Source organism: Talpa europaea (assembly GCF_964194135.1).
Source record: "Talpa europaea genome assembly, chromosome: X".
In the NCBI taxonomy this organism is placed as follows: Eukaryota; Metazoa; Chordata; class Mammalia; order Eulipotyphla; family Talpidae; genus Talpa; species Talpa europaea.
This window is the reverse complement of record NC_140081.1, coordinates 32,181,776-32,207,045: the sequence shown is the minus strand read 5'-3', so window position 1 is coordinate 32,207,045 and position 25,270 is coordinate 32,181,776. Positions and strand designations below refer to the sequence as shown.

The following is a 25,270-nucleotide window of genomic DNA, read 5'->3' as shown; positions in this document are numbered from 1 at the left end:
ATGGCGCAAGCTCTGTCTGAGGAGGAGTTTCAGCGGATGCAGGTGCCGCTCGCCAGGGAAAAGACCACCGGGCTAGCGACTGGGGGTGCGGGGTAGATAGAGGTCCTGCTACCGGCTCGGAGAATCGATTAGCTGGGTTGGACGTGCAATCTAAGGGGTTGATCTGGGGGAGGGAAACTGAGGCACTGAGTGGTGAGACTACTGGATTTAGAGATACTCGGGTTCTCAGGTTTGGATTCTGATAGTCTTGTGGGTGGAGGAGAGATCCTGGAGTGGGTGATACTTTGCTCCAACCTGGAGGGGATGAGACTTTGGACCCGTGCAGGGGACACCTTGGATGGGTGATAATAGCGTTGAGATGGGAGGGAAGGAGATCCTGAGAGGGCGAAACCATTTTGTCTGGAGAGGAAGGAAGCCGATGTAGGATCGTTTGCGTCACGGTGCGGTGAGCCCTTGAGAAGGCAATACCATTACCCTGTGCGAGGTGAAAATTTTTGTGGGAGATACCACTATGCCAGGGAGTTGGGGAAAGACCCCACATGTTGTCATTGTTCCTGGAAGTTGGAGATCCTGTGCGTGCAATGGTAGTGGGTCCTAGGAAGGGGCGGTGCATTGCATGATTAGGGGTGGTTCCATTAGACCTGGGGTAAAGAAAGCCCTGAATGAGTAATAATCTGGGTAATACCATTCATCCCTGTATAAGAGAGAGCTTAAAGAGGTGAAAGAGTGACATCTTGGGCAGCATGGAGGGGAGGTCACTGGGCTTTGGGGGCTACCTTGACTGGATACAATGTCGACTTGATCCTTTGGAGGGTTACTCTGAGATGGGGTAAAGAACAGCGTTGCATCATGAATGAACCCTTGCAGAGACAGTTCCTTGGGCTTAATGTGTGGAAGTATTTGGGGGATGATCTTTTGGTTTTGTGTGTGGAGAGACTCTAAAAGGGGGGCCCTCTTGCATAGGGTCCTGTAGAGGGGGAGAAGGAATTCCAAGTAAGAACAGGTAATCCATTGGTCTTTGACTGAGGGAAACCAGTTGTCCCCGTGTGAGGGTTGCTTTGGTGGAAGGGTGAGATCCTTGGGCCATGAAAGGGGAAGACTCCTATAAACTGCAGGGGATTCTAAGCAAGTAAGAGCAATCCAACTGGCCCACCCAAGGATTTGTGGAGCAGATACACTGAAGGGTGTAGGTCTATCCCATTGGTGCATAACTGGGGAGATCTTGAGGGATGTCAGGGATCCTTGAGTGAGGAAGATTGACTCCATTTGGCTGCCAGTGAGGGAAAAACCATTGGGCTCTAATAGATAGGGAATCTAAGTGGGTGCCAAGGGTATTCCTATTGGCTCACCCTTGGAGAGAACATTAGGTCCTGGAGAGGACAGGGCTAGGGAAGATTCTGTAGAGGCTAAGCCCTCTGACATTTAGTAGACCACCAGTGAGTGAAGGCTGATGCCATGGTAAGGAGGGAAAGATCCTGGTGGATAAGGGCCAGTGGGTCTGGGAAGAACTGACCTCAGTGCCTTACAGTGCTGGTAGGTAAGGGTATGCTGTTTGGAATAGCCCCAATTTCACTTTTCTTTAATTCTCAAAAGGGGCCTGGACATATTTGGAGAGCCTTGGGAGTGGGGACTCCAGAAAACCCCTACTCTATGAAAATTGGGTAGAATACCAGCTCCTTTTCCCTTGGGAAAGCAGGAGTAAAGGAGGCTCATCTCCCACCCTTACTTAGGGGCTTCCAGATCTGGCCAAGAAGATAGACAACACTCACTCTTGACAGAAGGACAGTCAGAACAGTGTTTATAGTGTGTGATGAGGTCAGCCAAGACAAGGAGGAGAAACTTTATCTTGTGGGTGTGGAGAACCATGGAACAGAGCAAGAGCTTGGCTGGGACAGGGTGCTGTCATGGCCTGAGTTCAGAGTGCATTGGAAGAGAAATGAAGGCAGCAGGGAGATGGAGGGGTGAGGCTGGATGTGGTTATAAACAGAGCTGAATGAGGAGGGACAGGGCCTGACGGGCTAGAAGCTCATTAAGGTTGCAGCAAGCACAGGCCTTAGGGAGTCACTAAAGAGGCACGCATGGAGGGCAGCAGGGTTTGTGGGGCTCAGGGGGTTGTCTCCCTCATAGTTATGGTAGGTGCATATTCCCAACCAAATCATTTTCCTTTCCTGCTTCCCCATAAGGCTCAGCTCCTGGAACTCCGGACAAATAACTACCAGCTTTCAGATGAACTACGCAAAAATGGTGTTGGTAAGTTAAGAGGGTCTTATTAAGTGGGGATGTCTTTGGGGGACAGAGGCTGAGGGCAAAAAATCTCAGAGACCTGGCAGAAAGATCTTTCAGCTCCCTGCCACTGACTGAGGCTGAAACTCCCTGCTTTCCCTATTCCCTACACCAGAGCTCACCAGTCTTCGACAGAAGGTTGCCTACCTGGATAAGGAGTTCAGCAAAGCTCAGAAGGTACCTTCTTCCCATTCACCCATCCATGCTTTCCTGTAGCTATCTTACTATGCATCTATCCCATGAACATCTACAGTGAACCAGAGCTAACGTTACATGCTGCCATTAGTCATTCAAAAAGTTCTCATGGAGATCCTTTAATCTGCTAATTTTATCTCATCTGGCTTGATTTGTTGACACATTTTAATTTACTCTTAATTCATTTTTATTTTCAGTTACTTATGTATTCTCATTCACCAATTTATAATTAAATAGTCAAATCTATGGGCAAATCTGCCTCAAATCTGCCTCCTGTCCTCTACTTACACTGCTGCCTTGTGCTCTTACTTCCCATTCCTGTCCTGGTCCTACTGGTCAAATGAGACTAAGCCTAATTCTGGGATCCTCTCGAAATGAGATAACACATAACCTGTTATGGCCCCTCAAGGCACTCACAGCTGTCCTTTGTTTCTTTCTTCCCTGCTTTGTTCCCACGCAGAACACAATGTTATACATAGTATATTTTCCATAGATAATTTGTTACATGAAGGAATCTGGAATGCAGTTTGGCAGTCAGGAAGCAGCTTCTCTTTGTTAGGGTGCTGATTTCCTCAACCTGGCAATGCCCTTGGGTGTCCTGCAGAGGAGTGGCAGTTTCCACAGACAAGTTTGGAAAGATGTAGCACAGAAACCACAATTTCTGAGTCCAGATACCCAGCCCATGAAGGGTTAAATAGTAAGATTCATGAGCAATTTTAAGGAGCTTAGAGAAAAGTATGACTTCTGTGCTGAGGCACCAAAGCAGGATCCCCTCATTCATTTGTCATGCAAATTCTATGGTTGAGACATTCCCATTCCCCAACCTCTGTCACTGTTGTCTCCCCCACCCCCATACACTTGCCACATAGTCTCCATACCTCAGTGAGGGAGTCTGTCTCTGTTCACCTTATCTCTTTTCCCACTCCTTTCACCTCTAGGCACTGAGCAAGAGCAAGAAAGCTCAGGTAAGGGGTCCCATGGTGGGCAAATGTATTTGGGGAACTGGCTTAGCTGAAATCTCCTTGTACTGGCCTTTTTTCCCCTGTGTGTGCTCATCTGTTACTGTCTCGCTGCCAAGTGTTTCTGTGTCTGTCTTTGTTTTCCTGTGGTTGTCTTTCACTCTGTGCCTCTCTTTGTGTCTTTCCTTTTCCCTTTCTCTGTCCTTCTCTCTGAATCTCTCTCTGTCTTTCTGTTTTTTGCTCTCTGATTCTTATCTCTCCCCCCAACCTTCTTGTCTCTTTCCCACCTGTTTGTACCACTGTGATCATTTCTCTCTTCTCTTTCTTTCTCTGCATTCCTCTATCTTCCTGGCTCATTTTTTCCCTGTCCGCCTCTCTCTCCTTTTTCTGTCCTGTTTTCTTCCTGTTGATCTGTTCCTGTCATTCTGTCTTCCTGCTTTTTCTCTTTCCTCTTATTCCCCATCTCTCTTCCTTCCCAGTCCATCCCCCTCTCCCATCTCTCCTTTCTCTTTCCTCTATTTCTACCTACCCCTCTCCTTCCTACCACTCTCCCTCCATGTTTCCCTTCTTTCTACCCTTGTGTGTCTCTCTGTCTCCCTTTTTATCTCTCTCTGTATGTCCTGATTTCACCTGTCTCATTCTCCATACCTTATGTTCTTCCCCCTACCATATAATTTTCTCCCTCTCTCTGTTTCTTTGCTATATCACCCCATCCTTTCTGTCCTTGTTGGAGACCTTGTCCATGTTTACCACTGCAGGAAGTGGAGGGGCTGCTGAGTGAAAATGAGATGCTGCAAGCAAAGCTGCACAGCCAGGAGGAGGATTTTCGTTTGCAGAACAGCACGCTTATGGCCGAGTTCAGCAAGGTGCTGGTGCCCTGGATAGCCGAGGGGGACCTGAGGGGGAACCTAGTGGTATATGAGGGCTGGAGGTCCTGTGGGCTGAAGCCCTGAGGCAGTAGTGGGTGGCTGAAAGGAGGCGGGCTATGGATCACTGTCCATGGTGCTGAAGCAGGTCCTGGCTTGCTGCTGGGGGGCAGTGGTTTGACAAGATGGGCTACCCAATATGCTGGGATTAGATGGCTGCAAGCTCTGGGGTCAGCTCATTTCTGGCCAAGACACTCCTTTGAGCTTTAAGTTCCCTTGTGTATATTTTGGAGTTGATGCTATGGAACCCTAGGTAGTTGTGTGGGTGTAGGGGGTTCTTAGGTAAAGCTCTTATGCTTAATATGGGGTAGAAAGATGTTTGAAATTCTTTCCTTTTCTCTTCCTTGCTTTTGTCTGACCTGAGCCTGGGGTTCTAGTTCTTCTAGATAGTTCATCCCCGATTGGTAATTCTGTCTTCTCATTGATTTTAGCATCCTGGCTGCTTTTAAGTGTACTGGGAAGTTGGAGACATTTTTTTTGTCCTTTCATCTATCTTCTGGTATCCATGGTCATTTTTTTTTTTGCTTTTATTTTTTAAGATTTATTTTTATTTATTTATACAAGCACTGGGTACAGTCAGAAGCGCGGGAGGGTGAGAGAATTCACCAGAGCCAGAGCAGGGAGCAGAGCAGGCAGAAGGACCGAAGTACACTGCTGAGGGGAGCAGCGGGCGGCAGGAGAGGTCGGCGCGCCATGTGGGACCCTCCTCTGGTGGCCGGGGAGCAGCCGGGGATCGAACAGGCACTGCAGAGGCTGTGGGCAGCTTCGCAACCCAGCGCTCAACCGCTGTGCCACCGGGGAGGCCCAGTTTTTAGTATGTTTTAATAAAAAAAAATCTTTTGGCAACAAAAATTGTATTTCCAAGGTTCCACCTAAAAATACAGTACACAAGACCTTAAGAAACAAAACAACCTTTAAACTTGTACAATATCAGGAGAGATGATTTAGCAAATAGCAGTCAATACCTAAAAAAAGAATCCTAGATCTTGACCTTATCTTTTACTAACTGTAACCTTGAGCAAGTCACTTAACTTGCTCATTTCCTGGTTCTGAAATGTTTAAAATGAAAATGATAATAATAACAACACCTACCTTATAGGGCTTTTGTGAGGACTGAGTGGTTAATGTCTGTAAACCACTTACAACATAGCCTTGCAGCAGTATAAGCTATGTAAATGTTAACTACCAATGGTATCCTTTTATGAATTCATTTTCCTCCAAAATGTGTCTTATCTAAAAGGTTTACATCCACCCTGTAGTCCTGCTCTGCCTCTAACCATACCACCTCTCACCTGCTATTCCCACAGACTCCTTACTGAACCGTCTAGCTTCTTTTTCTAGTCTAAGCCATACAAGTTGCACTGGCCTAAGGTCTTACCACTTCAGCCCTTTAGACAACATCTTTCAGTGGGTCTTTACCCCTGAGAGTTCAGAGCCCCTAATGCTCACATAACGATTGACCTTATCACCTTACTGCTCACTGTTTCCTATCTCCAGCCTTGGTGGTATCATAGTTCTTATGGGATAAGTCAAGGACAGTCATTCTTCCATAATCTAGCTCGTTTTCTGGAACCAGCCTTAGGCTAGGCACTGGGTCAGGTGTAGAGACCTCCTTCACATTCCTACTCCTCCAGGAACTGAAAGTACTCAGAGAGACCTGGGCTCAAGGCCTACTTCCACTACGTATTTGCCAAGACATTTCATCTAATTGTTCCTTTAGCAGATAGTTCTTGAGCACTCACTATGTGAGCTGTGTTCTGGAAAGCAGTTGTGAGTAGCACAGAATAGTACCCACTCTTGGGCAGCTTGCATTCTGAGGATTGGATAGGGAAAAAGAAGATAACATAGTAAACAAATAATAAATGAACTGATAATTCAGAGTTACACAGGGTTTACTGCTTGCCAGGTCCTGTTTACAATAGTTGATGGATTTAATCCTTGCAATAAGCCTGTAAGATATTATTCATATTTCTATTTAACAGATAAAGGAAACAGCCCCAAAGAGATGAAGTAATTTATCCTGAGGTCACACTACTAGTAAATGACAGAGTAAAAATTCACATCCAAGCAATCTGGTTTCAGAATCTGATTGTGAGCCTATGTTACAAAATAAAAGTGAATTACCAATTATAATATATGATCCAAAAATTTTCAGAGATTTAAGAAATTAAAAACAATTTAGGGCCTCCCCGGTGGCGCAGCGGTTGAGCGCTGGGTTGCAAAGCTGCCCGCGGCCTCTGCGGCGCCGGTTCGATCCCCGGCTGCTCCCCGGCCACCGGAGGAGGGTCCCACATGGTGCGCAGACCTCTCCTGCCGCCCGCTGCTCCCCTCAGCAGTGTACTTCGGTCCTTCTGCCTGCTCTGCTCCCCGCTCTGGCTCTGGTGAATTCTCTCACCCTCCCGTGCTTCTGACTGTACCCAGTGCATGTATAAACAAAACAAACAAACAAACAAACAAATAAATAAATAAATAAAACATGCCTCTATAAAAAATTAGGTAAATTTTTTAATTTATTTTAAAGATTTTTAAAAAAGATTTATTTATTTATGCATAGAAGAGCTGGGTACAGACCAGAGATGCAGGCAGGTGAGAGGATTCACCAGAGACAGAGTGAGGTGGAGAATAGGCAGATCTACTGAAATACACTGCTGAGGGGAGCAGCGGGCGAGACAGGAGAGGTCTGCTTCACCATGTGGGTTGCTCCCTGGCCGGCCAGGGATCAAACTTGTGCTGCAGAGGCTGTGGATTGCTTCATAGTGCAGTGCTCAACCCCTTGTGCCACCAGAGAGGCCCTATTTTAAATTTTTTTATTTATGCATGCAAGAACTGGGGTATAGGCCAGAGGTGCAGGGGTGAGATGATTCACCAGAGACAGAGTGGGAAACAGAACAGGCAGATTGACTGAAATACACTGCTGAGGGGAGCAACAGACAAGACTGGAGAGGTCTGCTGTGCCATGTGGGTAGCTCCCTGGATGGCTGAGGAATGAACTCATGCTGCAGTGGCTGTGGATAGCTTCATAGTTCTGTGCTTCACCCCTTGTGCCATGAGGGTGGCCCCAATTTAGGTAAATTTAATTGTGAATAGTGCTATATAAGAAAGATATGAACAGAATACTGTGCTAGAGAGTATTGGGATTTCTGTTTTGGGGGATATTACTTGTAAGGTGACATTTGAGCAGAGCAATGAAGAATGCAAAGAAACCAATAGTGTGAAGAACTGAATGATAGCAGGAATCTAGAAAACTTAAAATAAGAGACCAGGAAAAAGAATAACTATAAGAAAGAAAAAATAAAAAAAAAACCAAAATCAACAAACAATAATGAACCAGAGACACTCTATGGGGGGTGCGGGGCAGGGAAAGGAGGGATTGGGGTCAAAATAAGGGGGTTGCAATTGTATGGGGAATATAAAAATAAAATTAAAAAAAAGAACTGAATGAAAGGAATAGTGTTCTGGGTAGAAAATATCCCAGGCAAGAAGACAAAAATTCTCTGTGGACCTCAGTATTCTCATCTGAAAATGGTGACAAAAACTGCTGTGAGAACTATATTTTAGCCAGGAGTTGAGCAAGGGTCTGGCTTAGTTTATTTGTATTATACACCTCTCCAAGGCCAAGGGCTGACCTTAGGGGCTGTGGGCGGTGCTGGCCCTAGAAGTGCTCTCAATGCTGTCTGTAGTGCCTAGGCTCCCAGACACATACGAATCCACAGAAGAGGGCTGGTGAATGGGCTATCCATGGTGCTGACATCTTGGACCAACAACTTCCAGAGAAACCTGAGGTCTCAGATTGCAACTGCGAGGTTGGGAGTGGACAAAGGGAAAATTGTTCTCAATATTCTCAATCCTCTGTGACTCTGCCACTTAACAGATGTGTGAATTTGAAGTTGTTTAACATCTGTGCCTCAGTGTCCTTATCTGTGAAGTGGGAATACTGAGTAAGGAGAGCATCTACATCACAGGGGCATTATGGGAATTAAGTGAACTGTAGCATGCATGTATGAACCAAATATTATGCATATTTCAGTGAATATTGTTCTGATTCTATGCTTTTCTGCTGCCTCCCCTGCTCAGCTCTGCAGCCAGATGGAACAACTGGAGCAGGAGAACCAGCAACTGAAAGAGGGGGCTGCCAGAGCAGGGGCTGCTCAAGCTGGGAGTGTGGTGGATGGGGAGCTGCTGAGACTGCAAGCAGAAAACACAGCCTTACAGAAGAATGTGGCAGGTGCTTGGAGGCTCTCTTGGGGATGTATGAACCTCAGGATTTGAGTAGGGTATTGTCCTCCTGGGGGAAAGGGAAAGGCTTCTGAGTCAGCCTTGGCCCTGCCATGAGCAAGTGTATGACTTTTGAACAAGCCATTGTACCTCTCTGAGCCAAATCTTCCTAATATACAAAGTCTATTCACTTGGAAGTTCATAGTAGAGATGAGGTAATAGCTTTCTGAGTTTGCTTCAGCACTTGGTACCTAGCAAATATTAGAGATTAACAGATTGAACATCAAAATGGAGATGTTTACTAAATGGAACAAGTGAATGAAGGTATATTGGGAAGATTCAGGTTGTCAGTGGGATCTGGGATGAAGTCTGAAAAAAAGCTTGGTAGAGTGTGGAGGGGTCCACCTGGTATGTGGGCTTTTGGTCAGCAGCTGGGGCTTGTGGGGTGGTAGCTCAGTGAGTAGAAGGGAGGCTTGGTATAATGTGGCTGGGGATCAGGAGGTTATAGTTAGGATTCAGCTCCATATAGGGTGTGGTAGATGGAGGGCATGGCCTTGGGAGGCTTGATGATAGAGGGTAGAAACCAGCCTGGGCCAATTGGATGATAGATAGGTTTTCAGTGGTTGGTGGGGTTTAAAAGATTTGTGAGAAGCACGGATGGGGTTGAAACTTTGTTTTATAAACTTGTGGTCATTTGGGGCAATGTCTCTGCTGCCTGAGTCAAATGTCCCTCTATTTGAGGCACGATAAGAGTCTTCAGAGATCGTTGCATCCATCATATATATCTGTTCTACCCACCAGCCTTGCAGGAGCGCTATGGGAAAGAGTCTGGGAAGCCTGTAATTGCCAGCGAAGGCCAAGGGGACACCCCAGGGAGCCTGGCCCATAGTGTTCTGCCCCCCATGCCACTGGCAGAGGTGGAACTGAAATGGGAAATGGAAAAAGAGGAAAAGAGATTGCTTTGGGAGCAACTGCAAGGCTTGGAGGTAAAGTGGGTCTGTTGTGGCTGGGGCATGAGGAATTAGGAAGATATCCTAACTCTGCCTATGGTCCCATGGAGATGTCTGTGACATCATCATCTCTTGTGCTGATAGATTAGAGGTGCAGGATGGCAGGGAGAGGTACAGGCCTTGCCCTCCCCTGCTGATAACCACCCTTATCCTTCCTTGCAGAGCTTGAAGCAGGCCGAAACGTCCAGGCTACAGGAAGAACTTGCTAAGGTGGGACTGCTAAGCTTTCCCTGGGCTTTGCACCACCCCACTCCCCACCTGCCATGCCTCCCCTGGCAGGGCAAAAAGCCTCAGTTCATCATCTTTGAAATGGACTAACACTTGTATCTCAGGGTTGCTTTTAATATGAAATGGGCTGAAGAGGTCCTGCTCTATCATATACTGGTCAAGCCCCATCCCTTGCGTCTCCTCCCAGCTCTGCTTTTTCATTTTTCCATCTATTCATCCATTCAGCCCTCCATTCATCTAAGCATTTATAGACTTTTCATAGGGACCGGAGACCCAGTTGTGAGGAAGACAATCATGATCCTGCTTTCTAGGCCTCCCACCAGAGCCATACTAGGACGTGGTCATCTGTCAATACACTGTCAGCATAAATGTTAGGCCTTGGAGCCTGAGGGAGCTGGGTGGAGATCATGTTGTTGCTGCTGACCATCCAGGCAACCAAATCACTTTACTCTTCTGAGACTCAGTTTCCCCGTTTGTATAACCAGGAGTATGCACATCTCAGGACCGTTTTGAAGATCCAGTGAGATAGCATAAGTAAATTCTGGTTTCCAGAAAGACTTAATAAGAAGCATCTATAAATTAAGTTTTTTTCTTTATTAATATTATTCTAATTGTTATCACTTATCTGCACCCCACAGCTCTCAGAGAAACTGAAAAAGAAACAAGAAAGGTAATTTTTTTCCAGAGGTGGGAGAGGGTTTTGTGGGCCTGGGGGAGACTGACTTGTGGAACTGACCCATCTGTCTTTCTCTGCCTAGTTTTTGCCGTCTACAGACAGAAAAGGAAACACTCTTCAATGACAGCCGGTAACTACAGGGTGTAGGTGGGCAATGGGGAAGGTTCCTGACAGTTAACTGAGGACCACAAGGGCTGAGCTTGGAGACTGGGCTTTAGACCATGACCATTGTACCCCCACATTGCCCCTAGGAACAAGATTGAGGAGTTACAACAGCGGAAAGAAGCGGATCTCAAAGCCCAGTTGGCTCGAACTCAGAAGCTGCAGCAGGAACTTGAAGCTGCCAATCAGGTGAGGGGCTGGTATCTGAGTTTGCTGGGACAGGGACCAGGGCTCGGAGTTCAGGGAGCTCTGCAGTCTATGGAGACTTGTTGGGGAATCTAAGATCTCTTCTGTTGGAAATATTGGGACGGCACTGGTGCTAGGCACCTCTCCCTGCCTAGGAACTGGGAAAATAGGAACTAGTGTTCCCATGGCGAGGAGTCTGCATGATTTGAAGATACCTTGAGGACTAAGGACTAAGGGGCTGTATGCTGCAAGTTTGGATGAATCTGAAACTGCAGGGGATGGGAGACAGTGTCCTGGAGAAATCTGGTCCCTGGGGACTAGGGCTGGGAGTTGGAGTGAGTCTGAACTCCCTGGAGGTTGGTGACCAAGAACTTTAGGGGCTGAGGACATGGCTGGGTGGGTGCTCCCCACCCAGAGGTGGGAAAGGGTTTTGTGGGACTGGGGGAGACTGACTTGTGGAACCCCTGGGGGCTGTGAACAAAACACTGGTGAGTTAGACATTGAGGGACTAAAGACTAAAGCAATAGTCTAGGTGGGTCTGAGACTCCTGATGGTTGGGGGCTATGGGACTCTGAAGCCTGAAGGCTTTCCTATAGAGGGTGCGAGTCTGAGGCCCCTTGGAGTGGTGGCTTGTGGGTCTACGGCCCTTAAGAGCTGGGGACAGAAGTCTGAGTAAAGGTATTACTCCCAGGAGCTGGGTCTTTAATTCACAGAGTCTAAAGATCCCTGGAGACTGGGAACAAAAGTAGCAGGCCTGGGGTTGGTCTTAGACTTAACCAGGAACTAGAAACTAAACGATTTTATGAATTTTAGGCCTATAGAATCTGAGACTCTTGGGAGCTAGGGACATAGGAGTTGAGGTTGCCTGGAACCCATGGGGGTTGGGGTCAGGAGTCTGGGTGAAACTGCAGTCCTTGGCTGTCCTGGATTACCTAGATTCCAATTTGGAGACCTCTTTTAGGTGGGGGGCTAAGTGAGTTTGAAATCCTCAGGTGCTTGGGCCAGGAGCCTAGGTGTGTCTGAGATGCTTGGAGCTGAGGTTGAGGCTATGTGAGGCCACTAAGGCTGATGACCTAGAGTCTGGGTGAATCAGATCTCTGATGGCTGGGTAGTCTGAGATACTAGAATGAGAATGTTAGAAATGTACTTACTGTTGGATGGTCAGAGAGGAAATTGGTATGGTTATATGCACTCCAGGGGAGGCTGAGGTCTGGAATGGGCTCCTCTGATCTGTCCCCCATAGAGCTTGGCAGAACTAAGAGATCAACGGCAGGGGGAACGCCTGGAGCATGCGGCAGCTCTGCGGGCCCTACAAGATCAGGTACATTGGACTGGATGGGCTCAGGGAGGTGGGGGGGCGAGGGTTGAGGCAGCCTCAGTGGGTGTTATACAGGCAGGCAAAGTCCCAGTAGTCCTGCGTCCTGTGATCCTGGTTTCTGTGTGTGTGCATGTGTGCAAGCGTGTGTGCATGCGTGTGTGCATACATGTGTTCTTTTTTTCTTGGCCGTGGGAGGTCTTATCCCCTTGTTCTAGATGCACTCTCACCTTTTGTGGGGGTGGGACCAGGTGTCCATCCAGAATGCAGATGCACAGGAACAAGTGGAAGGACTTCTGGCTGAGAACAATGCCTTGAGGACTAGCCTGGCTGCCCTGGAGCAGGTATAGTACCCCTGGGAGTCCTCACTGATCCCTCGCCAGTTGCCCATTCCCTTTGCAGGTGTCAGGGCCTGGTGGTCTGGACCCCAAGCTGTTCTGTTTCATTCTCAGCTTCTCTTTTCTTTTGGTGCCCACCCCTCTTCTCTCTGGCATCCATTCTTACTTTTCTTGCATTCTAGTTCTTTCAGTAAAGTGCATGAGGTGTACTGATCTTAAGTATACACTCAGTGAATCATTTATCTATCTCCATATAGCTACCACATAGATCAAGTTGTAGAACATCTAGATGCCCTAGAAGGTCCTTTTTACCCATTCTTTTTTTTTAAGATTTATTTTTTTAGGCATACAAGAACTGGGATACAGGCCAGAGGTGCAGGGGGGAGGGGGATTAGAGGATTCACCAGAGACAGAGTGGGGAGCAGAACAGGCAGACTGACTGAAATACACTGCTGAGGGGAGCAGCAGGCAAGACTGGAGTGGTCTGCTGCGCCATGTGGGTAGCTCCCTGGCTGGCCGGGGATCAAACTCATGCTGCAGAGGCTGAGGATAACTTCATAGTGCTGTGCTTAACTGCTTGCGCCACCAGGGAGGCCCCTACCCGTTCTTTATTTTTTTTAAAGATTTATTTATTTATGCATACAAGAACTGGGGTATAGGCCAGAGGTTCCGGGGGTGGGGGTGAGAAGATTCACCAGTGACAGAGGGGGGAACAGAACAGGCGGATTGACTGAAATACACTGCTGAGGGGAGCAGCAGGCGAGACAGGAGAGGTCTGCTTTGCCATGTGGGTACCTCCCTGGCTGGGGATCGAACTTGTGCTGCAGTGGCTGCCAATAGCTTCATCATGCTGACACTTAACCCCTTGCACCACCAGGGAGGCCCCTTTACCCATTCCTAATCAATACGTCCCCAGAAATAACTGCCTCCAGTAACATAGATTAGTTTTTCTGGTTCTTTAAATTCACATAAATGTACCAGGCTTCTTTCCTGTAACATTATATCTATAAGGTTTATCCATATGTAGCACTGTTCTGTTCTTTTGTTTCTATGAAGTGTTCATAATAAGAATATACCACATTTGGGCCTCCCCTGGTGGCGCAGCGGTTGAGCGCTGGGCTGCGAAGCTGCCCGTAGCCTCTGCAGCACCGGTTCGATCCCCGGCCGCCGCCGAGGGTCCCACATGGTGCGACAGACCTCTCCTTCCATGCCCACTGCTCCCCTCAGCAGTGTATTTTGTCCATCTGCCTGTTCTGCTCCCCGCTCTGGCTCTGGTGAATTCTCTCACCCTCCCGCACTTCTGACTGTACCCAGTGCTTGTATAAATAAATAAATAAATCTTAAAAAAAAAATCTTAAAATTTCTGGTTGAAATTCTCTCTCTCTCCCCTCCTGGCTCTTTCTACCTCTCTCCACCTCTCTCCCTGTCTCCCTGGAACTGGGAGGCTCACACTCTGTGACTGGCCCCTGGGACCTTCCACTCAACTTCCCCTCACCTCTAGATCCAAACAGCCAAGACCCAGGAACTGAATACGCTCCGGGAACAGACTACTGGGCTCACAGCCGAGTTGCAGCAGCGGCAGACTGAGTATGAGGACCTCATGGGACAGAAAGATGACCTTAACTCCCAGCTCCAGGTGACGCCTCTGGCTCAGAGCAGTCTCCCCCTGGTTCCCTGTGCTGGCTCAGTGGGAAGATGATGGAGTCAGGAGAACCTGGATTCCAGTCAACCCCCTAACTTATTAGCATCCTTGTGTCCTAGACCCAGTCATGTCACTTCTCTGAGACTAAGCCTTTTTGGTTAGTTATAAAACCAGAACAATAGTGGATTAAGTGAGATGGAAGTTCTGGCCTCTAGCGTAAGAGTCTGGGTGGATGTCAGGGATAGAATATCAGTTACCAGTGCCCCGGCTTCCTTCTGCATTACTGCTCTGCCACCTCCACACAAGACTTCTCTCCTGGCATCCAAGATGCTTGTTCAAGCTTCCCTACTATCATGCTTGTATTCCATCTGGAAGGAAGGAGGAGAGGGCAAGGGACCAGCCTGCCCCTTTCTTTTATGAGCATAACCTAAATGACACTCACCACTTCTGCTTACAGCAGTTAATCCCATGGCCACACCTAACTGCACACAAAGGGAAACCTCAGCAAGATGACCATGTGCCTGACTGCATAGTCTATTGCTTGGGAAGCAGGAGAGAGAATACTGGGGAGCAGCTAGCAGTCTCTGCCTTGTTTCTTACCTGGAAATGGAGAGAACAATACCCATTTTATAAGGGCTAGGGTAGGATGGTCCACCGGTAGGGTCCTGGGTGACTGGCACCTCTTGGAGGTTCTTTATCCAACTTTCCCCCTTCATCCCCACATCAGGAGTCACTACGGGCCAATAGTCGACTGCTGGAACAACTTCAAGAAATGGGGCAGGAGAAGGAGCAACTGACCCAGGAACTCCAAGAGGCCCGGAAGGTAGGGACCACCGGGCAGGCAGGAAGGTTGTGTGGGGAGCCATGGACCCAGTACCCTGGGATGGGGCAGGTGGTGTCAGAAGCCCACAGGAATGGGAGTGGATGGAAAGTGACCAGCTCCATGAGGATGGGTGCCTTAGCCCACTCTGTGGGGATGGGGAAGAGGTGGAGTTTGGCTCCTTCCTTGGATGTGGCATTGGGGAAGGAGGTTGACTGATGTCCTCCTACCTCGCCCTCCTGGCCCCCAGAGTGCTGAAAAGCGGAAGGCCATGCTGGATGAGCTAGCAATGGAGACTCTGCAGGAGAAGTCCCAGCACAAGGAAGAGTTGGGAGCGGTCCGGCTACGACATGAGAAGGAGGTGCTGGGTGTGCGGGCCCGCTATGAGCGTGAGCTCCGAGAGCTCCATGAAGATAAGAAGCGGCAGGAGGAGGAGCTCCGTGGGCAGATCCGCGAGGAGAAGGTGGGTGGGTAGGGGATGACATGCCTCTGCCTCTAAGACCTGGGGGCCGCCACATTGCTGATGGGCCAAGGAGATGGCACAATGAGGTGCCCGCTCTTCCACCTGCCTGGCCCATGATGATCTGCCCTCTCCCAGGCCCGAACACGGGACATGGAGACTCTCCAGCAGACAGTGGAAGAACTTCAAGCTCAGGTACACTCCATGGATGGAGCCAAGGGCTGGTTTGAACGGCGCTTGAAAGAGGCTGAGGTGAGTTGCCGCCTGGCGAGACTCAGAGACTGAGTCGGGAGGCATCCATGGACCAGGGGACCAGGAGTGGTCAGGCCCCAGAACATTCTAAGATGCTCTTGACTTGGGGATGTCCCCCTGAACCCCTGGCTCAACAGCAGCCCTCTAGAAGGGGATGCAGGGGATGGCCATGAGCTAGGCAGATGGTCAGATGTGTCCACTTGAAGAGGTACCTCTTCCTTCTGAAACTGTACTCCTATCAGGAAATTATTGTAATATATTGATTTTGTTCGAACAAGAGCTTTAACTGCCATTTTCTAGAAAACTCAATATAATGCATAAGGGGAAGTGTCACGGAGCAGAGAAGAGCATAGATGCTAGACCCAGTTGATACCTGAGATGGAATCCTGGCCTGGCCAATTTCCTTAAGCAAGTTCTCTAACCTCTCTGTGGGCTATTTATCATTAGCAGCAAAAAAAGAGATTATTGGTATAATACTGACTGTCTAAGTATTATTGAAGAATTGTATACCATAAGTCAATATATGTAAAATCCCTACAATATTCCTGGCATGCACTATGTGCTGTTATGTTTTGCTAGATAAAATAAAATATAAATGCAGGGCCCCCCCTGGTGGCTCAGGAACTAAAGTCTCAGCACTATCAATCTATCATCAGCCACTACAGAATGAGTTGGATCCCTGAAAAGGGAGCTGACCCACACACCTCTTTTGTCTCGCCTGCTGCTCCCCTCAGCAGTGTATTTCAGTAGATCTGCCTGTTTTGCTCCCCACTCTGTCTCCTGTTTATCCTCTCACCCCTTGCACCTCTGACCTAGACCCAGTTCTTGTATGCATAAATAAATAAAAATAAATCTTAAGAAAATATATAAATGCAAGTGTCAGTCTACAATGCAAAGGGCACAGTCCTAGATGTGACTGCTGTCTACTGCTGGAGTGTCACTTCTGTAAGTCACTTCTGCCCTACTGTGGTCCCTCACACCCCTCGCTGACTGGGCATAGTGTCCTCTGGGAATTGTGGCCAGACCTGAGACTTGTCTTGTAGGAATCTCTGCAGCAGCAGCAGCAAGAACAAGAGGAAGCCCTCAAGCAGTGTCATGAGCAGCACACAGGCGAGCTGAAGGTGCCTCTTGCCTTCCTCTTCCCAGGGGGGGATGGGCACCTGTGGGATGACTGCTTTCCAAGTGGAGGCCTGAACTGACCTCTGTTTTGCAGAGCAAGGAAGAGGAGCTACAAGGTGTGCGGGATGAGCTCCAGCAGGCCCAAGAGGAGCGGGACTGCCACCTGAAGACCATCAGCAACCTGAAGCAGGTCACTGACACCAGGCACCCCAAGCCTTAGCGCACAGTAGTGGGGCAGGGAGGGCATTGCATGTGGCCCTGGCAGTACCCAGCAGCCCTGCTTTCTCTGTCCACAGGAGGTGAAGGACACAGTGGATGGGCAGCGTATCCTGGAGAAGAAGGGCAGTGCTGCGGTACGATTGGGGTGTCCAAGCACGGCTCCCCACCCAGGGGCCCACTAGACCTCAGCCCCATCATCCTCCTCTCCCCCCCCCCCAACCAGCTCAAGGACCTCAAGCGGCAGCTGCACCTGGAGCGGAAACGGGCTGATAAGCTGCAGGAGCGGCTGCAGGACATCCTCACCAACAGCAAGGGCCGCTCTGGTGAGCAACTGGAAAGCGGTGGGGCGACTGGGCTGGGCCTGCTTCCCTCCCCTCACTGTGCTAGGCTCCTGCGTCTTCTGTCCCTCTTGAACTTGGTCTGTCCTTTACCTTCTCTCTGTTTCTCTGTTGTTGCTCTCTCTCTGTATGATCTCGTTCTGTCTCCTTTTTGCTCTGTCTCTTTGATTCTGGCTCTCTCTGTCTCTGCTTTTCTCTCCCCACTTTGTCTTTTTCTCCCACATTTTTCTTCTCTCAGTTTCATCTCTTCCTGTCTTTGTGTTTCCTCTCTCTGTCTCTTGCTCTCCACTACCCCCTCACATGCTCCTACACTTCCCCCAAGTGTCTCTGAATCTTTTGTACCTATTATCTCATTCGATAAATTTAGACTGAAGCCCAGAATCACATCCAGCATCCCTGATAGGAAACCCACCAAGTCTCTGTTTCCAGAAGCTCCCAGTTGAGCTAGGCAGACACAATTAGGCAGCAACACGGTGGTGTTATCATCATGCAGCTAAAATCCATGTTACTTCTGCTACTTAAAGCAGAAGACACAACCAAAAAACTTGAGTTGCTTCAGATTTTTTTTGTTGCAGAAATTGGCCTATAAATACATTTAAGTAAACACAGCAAATGCAGTGATGGCTCTGGTGCATCTCCCATCTTGCAGGCTCAGAGGAAACTTGCTCCCTTGCCCTCCACAGCCATTCAGCCCCCACTTGAAATCCTTGGAGTGTAGTGTCAGCCCTCTCCCTAGGAGAGGACTGCAAAAGCACAGGCCCAAGCTCATTGGCAGAGTGGATAGATCTCACCAAATCACTGTCTCCTGGAGTTGCCTCTCTTTGTAAAGGAGTTTTGTTTCCATTTGGGTACAGATTTTTTGTTGTTGTTATTTATTTGGTTACGGATCCTTGTACGAGCCATCCAGCAGATGTGATTTGCATGCCTTACATCCCCCTCATCCATTAGATGAATTACGATTTTGATATATGGCTGTAAGAGTCTGTATCTAACTCTTTTCTCTCTGTCTCTATTCTGACTTGTGTCTTTCTTCAGCATCTCTGTTTGTCATCTATTCTGGCTTGCTGTTGCTGGTGTTTTTGTCTCTGTGGGGGCAGGGGATGCCCCTATACCCGCTCCAGTCATCTGTCTTCCTACCCCGAGTCTGAGTGCATCCACCACTTTTTTTTTTTTTAGATTTATTTATTTATGTATGTAAGCATTGGGTACAGTCAGAGATGCGGCAGGGTGAGAGAATTCACCAGAGCCAGAGTGGAGAGTAGAACAGGCAGACTGATGAAGTACACTGCTGAGGGGAGCAGCGGGCGGCAGGAGAGGTCTGCGCACCATGTGGGACCCTCGCCCGGCGGCCGGGGATCGAACTGGCGCTGCAGAGACTGCAGGCAGCTTCGCAGCCCAGCTCTCAACCGCTGCACCACCGGGGAGGCCCCACCACTTTATTTTTTTAAAGATTTATTTATGCATACAAGAACTGGGGTACAGGCCGGGGGTGGGGGTGAGAGGATTCACTAGAGACAGAGAGGGCAGCAGAACAGGCAGATCTACTGAAATACACTGCTGAGGGGAGCAGTGGGCGAGTCAGGAGAGGTCTGCTGCGCCATGTGGGTCACCTCTTTGGCTGGCGATCAAACTCATGCTGCAGAGGCTGCGGATAGCTTCATAGGTTGCGTCTTAACCCCTTGCACCACCAGGGAGGCTCCCTTAAAGATTTATTTTTATTTATTTATGAATACAAGAACTGAAGTGTAGGCCAGAAGTGCGGGGGGTGAGAGGATTCACCAAAGACAGAGTGGGGAGCAGAACAGCTGCATCTACTGAAATACACTGCTAAGGGGAGCAGCGGGCGAGACAGGAGAGGTCTGCTGCACCATGTGGGTCAGCTCCCTGGTCAGGGATCGAACTCATGCTGCGATGGCTGGAGATAGCTTGATAGCTAAGACTTTAGCCCCTGCACCACCAGGGAGGCCCACATCTACACTTTAAGCCCATGTGGTGTCCACGCCGCCATCTTTCCCCCAATTACTTCACATTTGTTTCTCTTCTGTTGCATGTGTTCACTTGGAGATACAGATCCTTTTTCTGTTTCTGTCTCTCCTTACCCTGTTGTCTGCTTCTGCTTTTCCCCATGCCCAAGTATCTCTTTGCCTCTTGATAGCTTCCTCCAATCTATTTCTGCCTCTTTTGCCAGTCTCTACCCTGGGAGCCTGGGAGACTAGGGGTCAGATTTCTCTTCCCACTCTGTCCAGGCCTTGAGGAGCTAGTTCTCTCAGAGATGAACTCACCAAGCCGGACCCAGACAGGGGACAGCAGTAGTGTGTCCTCCTTCAGCTACCGGGAGATCTTGCGAGAGAAGGAGAGCTCGGCCGTTCCAGCCAGGGTAAGGGGCAGGGAAGTGCCTATGGGCCCCAGCTTCTCCTACCAAAATCCTGGGACATTTTTCCTCCCTGGAACCATCTCCCACTCTGGGCGCAGTACCTATCTTTTCCTGTCAACTCCCCAAGCTCACCAACTTGGATTCAGATTGCTAAATGGGGAGTGGGTCAGTGGTTGTTTCTGACCCTCTATTTTATCATCTGTGGCCATAATGTACATGGCTGCTAGTAGGTGCCTCATCCCTGCAGGAAGTCCCCTTTTCCAACTTATAGGTTTTTTCCCCTTTTCCAGCTTATAGTTATCACTTGTTATTGTCATCTATCACGTTATTGTCATCTGCCAGCTACTTTGATTTGGAAATAACTTTTTATTATTCCAGAAGTAGTCTATGTGCATTGTAGAAAAATTTTAAAAAACATAAAGTGTTTTTTTTTTTAAAGATTTATTTATTTATTTATATAAGCACTGGGTACAGTCAGAAGCGCGGGAGGGTGAGAGAATTCACCAGAGCCAGAGGGGAGAGCAGAGCAGGCAGACTGACGAAGTACACTGCTGAGGGGAGCAGCGGACACGGCAGGAGAGGTCTCCGTGCCATGTGGGACCCTTGCCCGGCGGCTGGGGATCGAACCTGGTGCTGAAGAGGCTGCAGGCAGCTTCGCAGCCCAGCGCTCAACTGCTGCGCCACCAGGGGAGGCTCTAAATTGTTTTTTTTAAAAAAAAAAAGCTGTTTCACCATGCGGAGATCACCATTCTAAAACCTTAGTCCACAACCTTCCAGACTGGTCTCTCTTTTTTAAACCTCAGTGAGATCCTAATTAACCCATTTTTGCTCAGCTCACTTCTGCCCTCACAATGTGGTAAGTTTTTGTTTCATCTAATACTATGACCTTAACCAGATTTCTCTACTTGGCCCCAAAATGTCATTTTTCTCCTGGTCTGATGAAAACCAGCATTAAGTTTCAGCACACAGGTTACATCTCATGGCTTTGTGTCCCTTACAGGGCTAGAATCTAGTGTGGTCCTTGTTTTCTTTTTTTTTTTTTTTAAGATTTATTTATTACAGATACAAGAATTGGGGTACAGGCCAGAGGTGTGGGTGGTGAGAGGATTTACCAGAAACAGAGTGACGAACAGAACAGGCAGACTGACTGAAATATACTGCTGAGGGGAGCAGCGGGTGAGTCAGGAGAGGTCTGCTGCGCCATGTGGGTAGCTTCCTGGCCGGGAATTGAACTCGTGCTGCAGTGGCTGTGGATAGCTTTGTAGGTTGCATCTTAACGCCTTGTACCACCAGAGAGGCCCAATTCTTGTTTTCCTGACCCCAGAGCTGCAGAAGAGACCAGCCCAGTGGACCTGCAGAAAACGTCTCACCCTTCACATTTTCCCGCTGGCTCCCTAGTGCTCTCACTGAGCTGGTTCCCTTCTCCCTTAGTTTTCCTGTTTACTACAGGTTGGAGCCCTCCTCATTATTGTTCTTTTTCATTTTATTTACTTTTGTTTCTTTGTTGTCTTTTTTATTATTTGGAAGTTAGATGTTGCCGGCTCCTCCCTTTATCCTCTCAGTAAACTGTGGTGTGGTGGTGAATGTCCTCCTCCTTTAGGTAAAGGGAGGTCCAGAATTGCCCATAGGCCCAGTTGCAGGCCCACCCTCTCACCCCCATCCTGGTTCTTCTCAGACCCTGACTCCAACCTAGGGCAAGGGCGCTGAGCAGTGCTGGTCTCTCTTCCCTGCAGTCCTTATCCAGCAGTCCTCAGGCCCAGCCCCCTAGGCCCGCGGAGCTGTCAGATGAGGAAGTGGCCGAGCTCTTTCAGCGCCTAGCAGAGACGCAGCAGGAGAAATGGATGCTGGAGGAGAAGGTGCTGTCTGCCTGCTCATCCCCATTTGGCATGTCCTTGAGGGGGTGGTGGGGTGTGCAGGTGGGTCTGCCCGACCACCCCTCATGTGTGAACATGCGCAGTTGAGGGTCTGAGGTGGGCTGGGCCACCCTGCAGGTGAAGCACCTGGAGGTGAGCAGTGCCTCCATGGCAGAGGACCTGTGCCGAAAGAGTGCCATCATCGAGACCTACGTCATGGACAGCCGGATTGGTCAGTGCCCCTTCCCCCCACTGTCCTGTGCTTCTCTTCTTTGCTCAGAACTCAGCCAAGTTACTGACAAGACCACACTTGGTGGAGGGGAGAGCGGGGCCAGCCTGTGCGCCTTTCTGTTCTGTCTCTTATTTCCTCCCCGCTCTGTGTCCCTGTCATCTCTCCACGCCCCTGCCCGTAACGTGTCCCTCTGCCCTTCTCTTTCTCCTTTCTCCTCCCGTGTCTCTTCTTTCTGCCCCACCCCCTCACCTCGTCTCACTGTTCCCATTGAGCGTCTATATTGTTCCTTCCCTGGAAATTTCCCTTCTCTGCATATCTGCCCTTTCTGGGATCCTTATATCTCTCTCTCCCTTGCTCTGGCCCCCTCCCCTCTCCCGCCTCTCTCCTCTTTCTCCCCCTCCCTGTTTTTTGTGCTTTCGTTCTTTCCAAACCTTCTCCTCTCCCTATTTTCTCATATCCATGAGAATGATACTGACTGGCAAGTGCTGAGAGCTGACTGTGTGCTGCGTGCTCCACATACAGTCATATACCTTTCTCCAGCTCCATCAGTTATTTTCCCCACTTCAAAGCTAGCAACTGACAGCCAGGTTTCCCACGGCAAAGCCTCTGCCCCTCCATTTCCTGGCTTCTCCCTCCACTCCTCTCCCCTGCTCTTTGTTCCCTTCCTTTCTTCTCTGTCCATCTCTCCTGGCTCTGCCGAGGAGGTGGCTCTCAAGACTGGGCCCTTGCAGATGTGTCTGTGGCAGCAGGCCACACAGACCGCAGCGGACTGGGCAGCGTCCTGAGAGACCTAGTGAAGCCAGGTGATGAGAACCTTCGGGAGATGAACAAGAAGCTGCAGAACATGCTGGAGGAGCAGCTCACCAAGAATATGCACTTGCACAAGGTGCGTGTGGTCTACCAGCCTTCCCGTCCATCCATTGAGCCACCTGCCTACCCACCCCACTCGCCAACCACTCCTCATCCTCTCAGCTTCCCACCCTTCAGTCAACACGCAGACTATTGGTTTAGACTCTCACTCTTCCCTCTGTCCCTGCATCCGCCCACTCGTCTATTTATACACATTCACCCAGCTCTCCCATCAACCTACCCTACTATTTGCCCATCTGCCACCTTCCCATCCGGTCATCTGTCCTATGTCTTTCCACCCATTTCCTGACGGGGACTGCTCTCTCCTACCTACTCATCCATCATCTCTCTCACTCACCCGCCCAGTGACCTGCTGCTTCTCTTGTCCTCCATCTGCCCTCTAAGCAGTTCACTCATCTACTTGTTTACCTACCATGGATCCTGCATGCATCCATCCACACGTCCATCCGCTCATCCTGCCACCCCAATATCGCCACTGAGTGGGAAAGAAGGGCAAGGGTGGGGGTTAGATCCTCTGGCCACACTGTGCACAGCAGGTGGTCCACGCCCATCTTCACAGCTCTCTCTCCAGAGTCTCCTGCCCCTATGACACCACCTTTTCTTCACTCAGCCTGGTGCCGGGGGCTCTGTGAGCTTCTCCAACTATCTCTGTGGCCCAGGCTGGACATAGCTGGGCATTGATTAATGGGGTGAAAATGATAATACCCCTGATTTGGTGAGGGGGCTTCCCCTGTCCCTTCTCTGGCCCCTGATGGCTCCTTTGTTTCTTAGGACATGGAAGTTCTATCCCAGGAAATTGTGCGGCTCAGCAAGGAATGTGTGGGGTCCCCTGACTCAGATCTAGAACCCGGAGAAGCCAGCTAAAGACCTACGGGCTGCACCCATCCCCACCCCTCCCCACCCCCCAGGACACCATTCCTTTGGGCTGTGGTGGGAAAATAGGGGCCAGCGCCAAAATCAAATAAGGTGGGAGACTGGACATTAAAGGGTCGGAGGCCTGATGACTGATGTTAGTGACCCCATCTTAGGGCAGAGGGCCCTGGGGGGTGAGGATCCTGAGGGGAGGGGCCGGCAGGGATGTGTCCTCCTTCTTGGTTCTGGCTCCCAGGGGCCTTTGTCTTCATCTCTGCATGAGCTCTTCCTCTCTCCCAGAGACCAACTCTTTTAGTTTTACTTTATTTTTAATTTATGTCTGGAAGCCTGGCTACTCTGCATTTGGGACTGGGGATGTTGGGTGGGGCGTGGTCCATGTTCAGCGTTCTAGCAACATGTGTGTATGTAAAGGCCGGGTAGCCAAAATACCATCTGGCCAGACGGGCCCACCCACTGACTGTCTGCTCTCATTCTTGTCAACCAGTAGGGATGTGCTGGGGGGTGGTGAGATCTCTGGCATGAAGAGGGTGGTCTCTGGATGCAACTTTATTCTCTCCCCACCCTCACCTAGCTTGTCTCCAGTGGCTGCTCACCGGCCCCTCAAACTCAGTGGAGCAGATATAGCTGCAGATAGTGTATGTAGGTGGATAGGGTGTGGGTGTGCATGAGTGTGAGTGGACAGATGGAAGGATGGATAAGTGGTTGTATGGACTGATGGATAAATAAGTGGAATGTTGCGTGGATACCTATGATGGATAGGTTGGGAAATGGACAGATGGATGAACTGGTGATTTGATGACTAAGTGGATAGATGGATTGGTAAGCGGATAAGTAGAGAATGACCAGGTGGGAATGTTAAGTGGATGGATGGAGAGGGGACTGTGTGGATGGATGAGTGGGTAGACGGATGGATCAGCTCAAGAATGGGAAGTGTATGGTGTAAGTGAATAAATCATGAGCAGGGCTGTGGATGGATAGATGGGTGGACGGGGGATACATCTGTATGGATTGCTGAACAGTTAGGTGGGATCGGGTGAATATATGATGGATGAGTGAGTGGAAGGGTGGAATAATGACTAAATGGACTGTACAGGTGGGAAGAGCAAATGGTTGTGTGGGTGGGAGAATGGATGGATAAGTGGGTGGTGGGTGGGTGGAGCGGAGGAAAAAGGGATAAATCAGGAGTGTGATGAGTGGGCAAATGGAAGATTACATGGAGTGGGCAAATAGATGGGAAGGCTAAAACTGGCCTGCATCACGGCTTCCCCGTTGTCCCCAGCTTTAACTACCAAAGATGAGGCCTCCTGTGTGTGTCGTGCCCCATGCCTTCCCCTTCTGCATCAGCCCATTTAATGCTCCCAGTGACACTATGGAGTTGGGGTAACTCATCACCTAATGCTGGAGGAAACAATGCAAGTCACCTGCACAAGGACACCACAAGTCAAGTGACAAAGCTGGGGTTTGAACCCATCCCCAAGGGGGGGGGGCGGAGGGGAGGGACACTCCATACCTAGTGTTGACTACTGCGACCTGGAGCAGAGCCCTCTGGGGGAGGAGGTGTGACTGGGGACTACCTGCTGTGCACAGATGAGGGAGGCTGCCTCTGAGCCAGCCTGCCTGGCCTGGGCTTGGGACTTGGATTGTCCCCATTTGGACACCCCTAACACCACCCCCCATCTCACATCTGAAAACAAGAGAAAGGTGCTCCAGTCCCACAGTAAAGGT

The 25,270-nt window shown here is 49.4% G+C and overlaps 1 protein-coding gene across 2 annotated transcripts; it reads left to right on the top strand.

Moving 5' to 3' along the window:
• Positions 1–23,536, top strand: GRIPAP1 (GRIP1 associated protein 1; the record flags this gene model as incomplete). 2 transcript variants are annotated; one of them, XM_084258054.1, is made up of 26 exons in its annotated part: positions 1–42; positions 2,184–2,250; positions 2,399–2,460; positions 3,417–3,443; positions 4,196–4,303; positions 8,438–8,588; positions 9,380–9,564; positions 9,751–9,798; positions 10,455–10,486; positions 10,575–10,622; positions 10,744–10,843; positions 12,084–12,161; positions 12,407–12,499; positions 13,995–14,129; positions 14,863–14,958; positions 15,206–15,418; positions 15,554–15,667; positions 16,711–16,788; positions 16,881–16,976; positions 17,083–17,139; positions 17,229–17,328; positions 19,590–19,720; positions 21,451–21,573; positions 21,709–21,802; positions 22,534–22,688; positions 23,444–23,536. In XM_084258054.1, 26 exons carry the CDS (start codon positions 1–3, stop codon positions 23,534–23,536), a joined length of 2,526 nt encoding a protein of 841 aa, XP_084114180.1. The 2 variants fall into 2 exon arrangements, with proteins under 2 accessions (XP_084114180.1, XP_084114181.1); XM_084258055.1 differs by lacking the exons at positions 12,407–12,499; positions 22,534–22,688 and having other exon boundaries at positions 23,444–23,505.
• Positions 23,537–25,270: the final 1,734 nt, after the last annotated feature.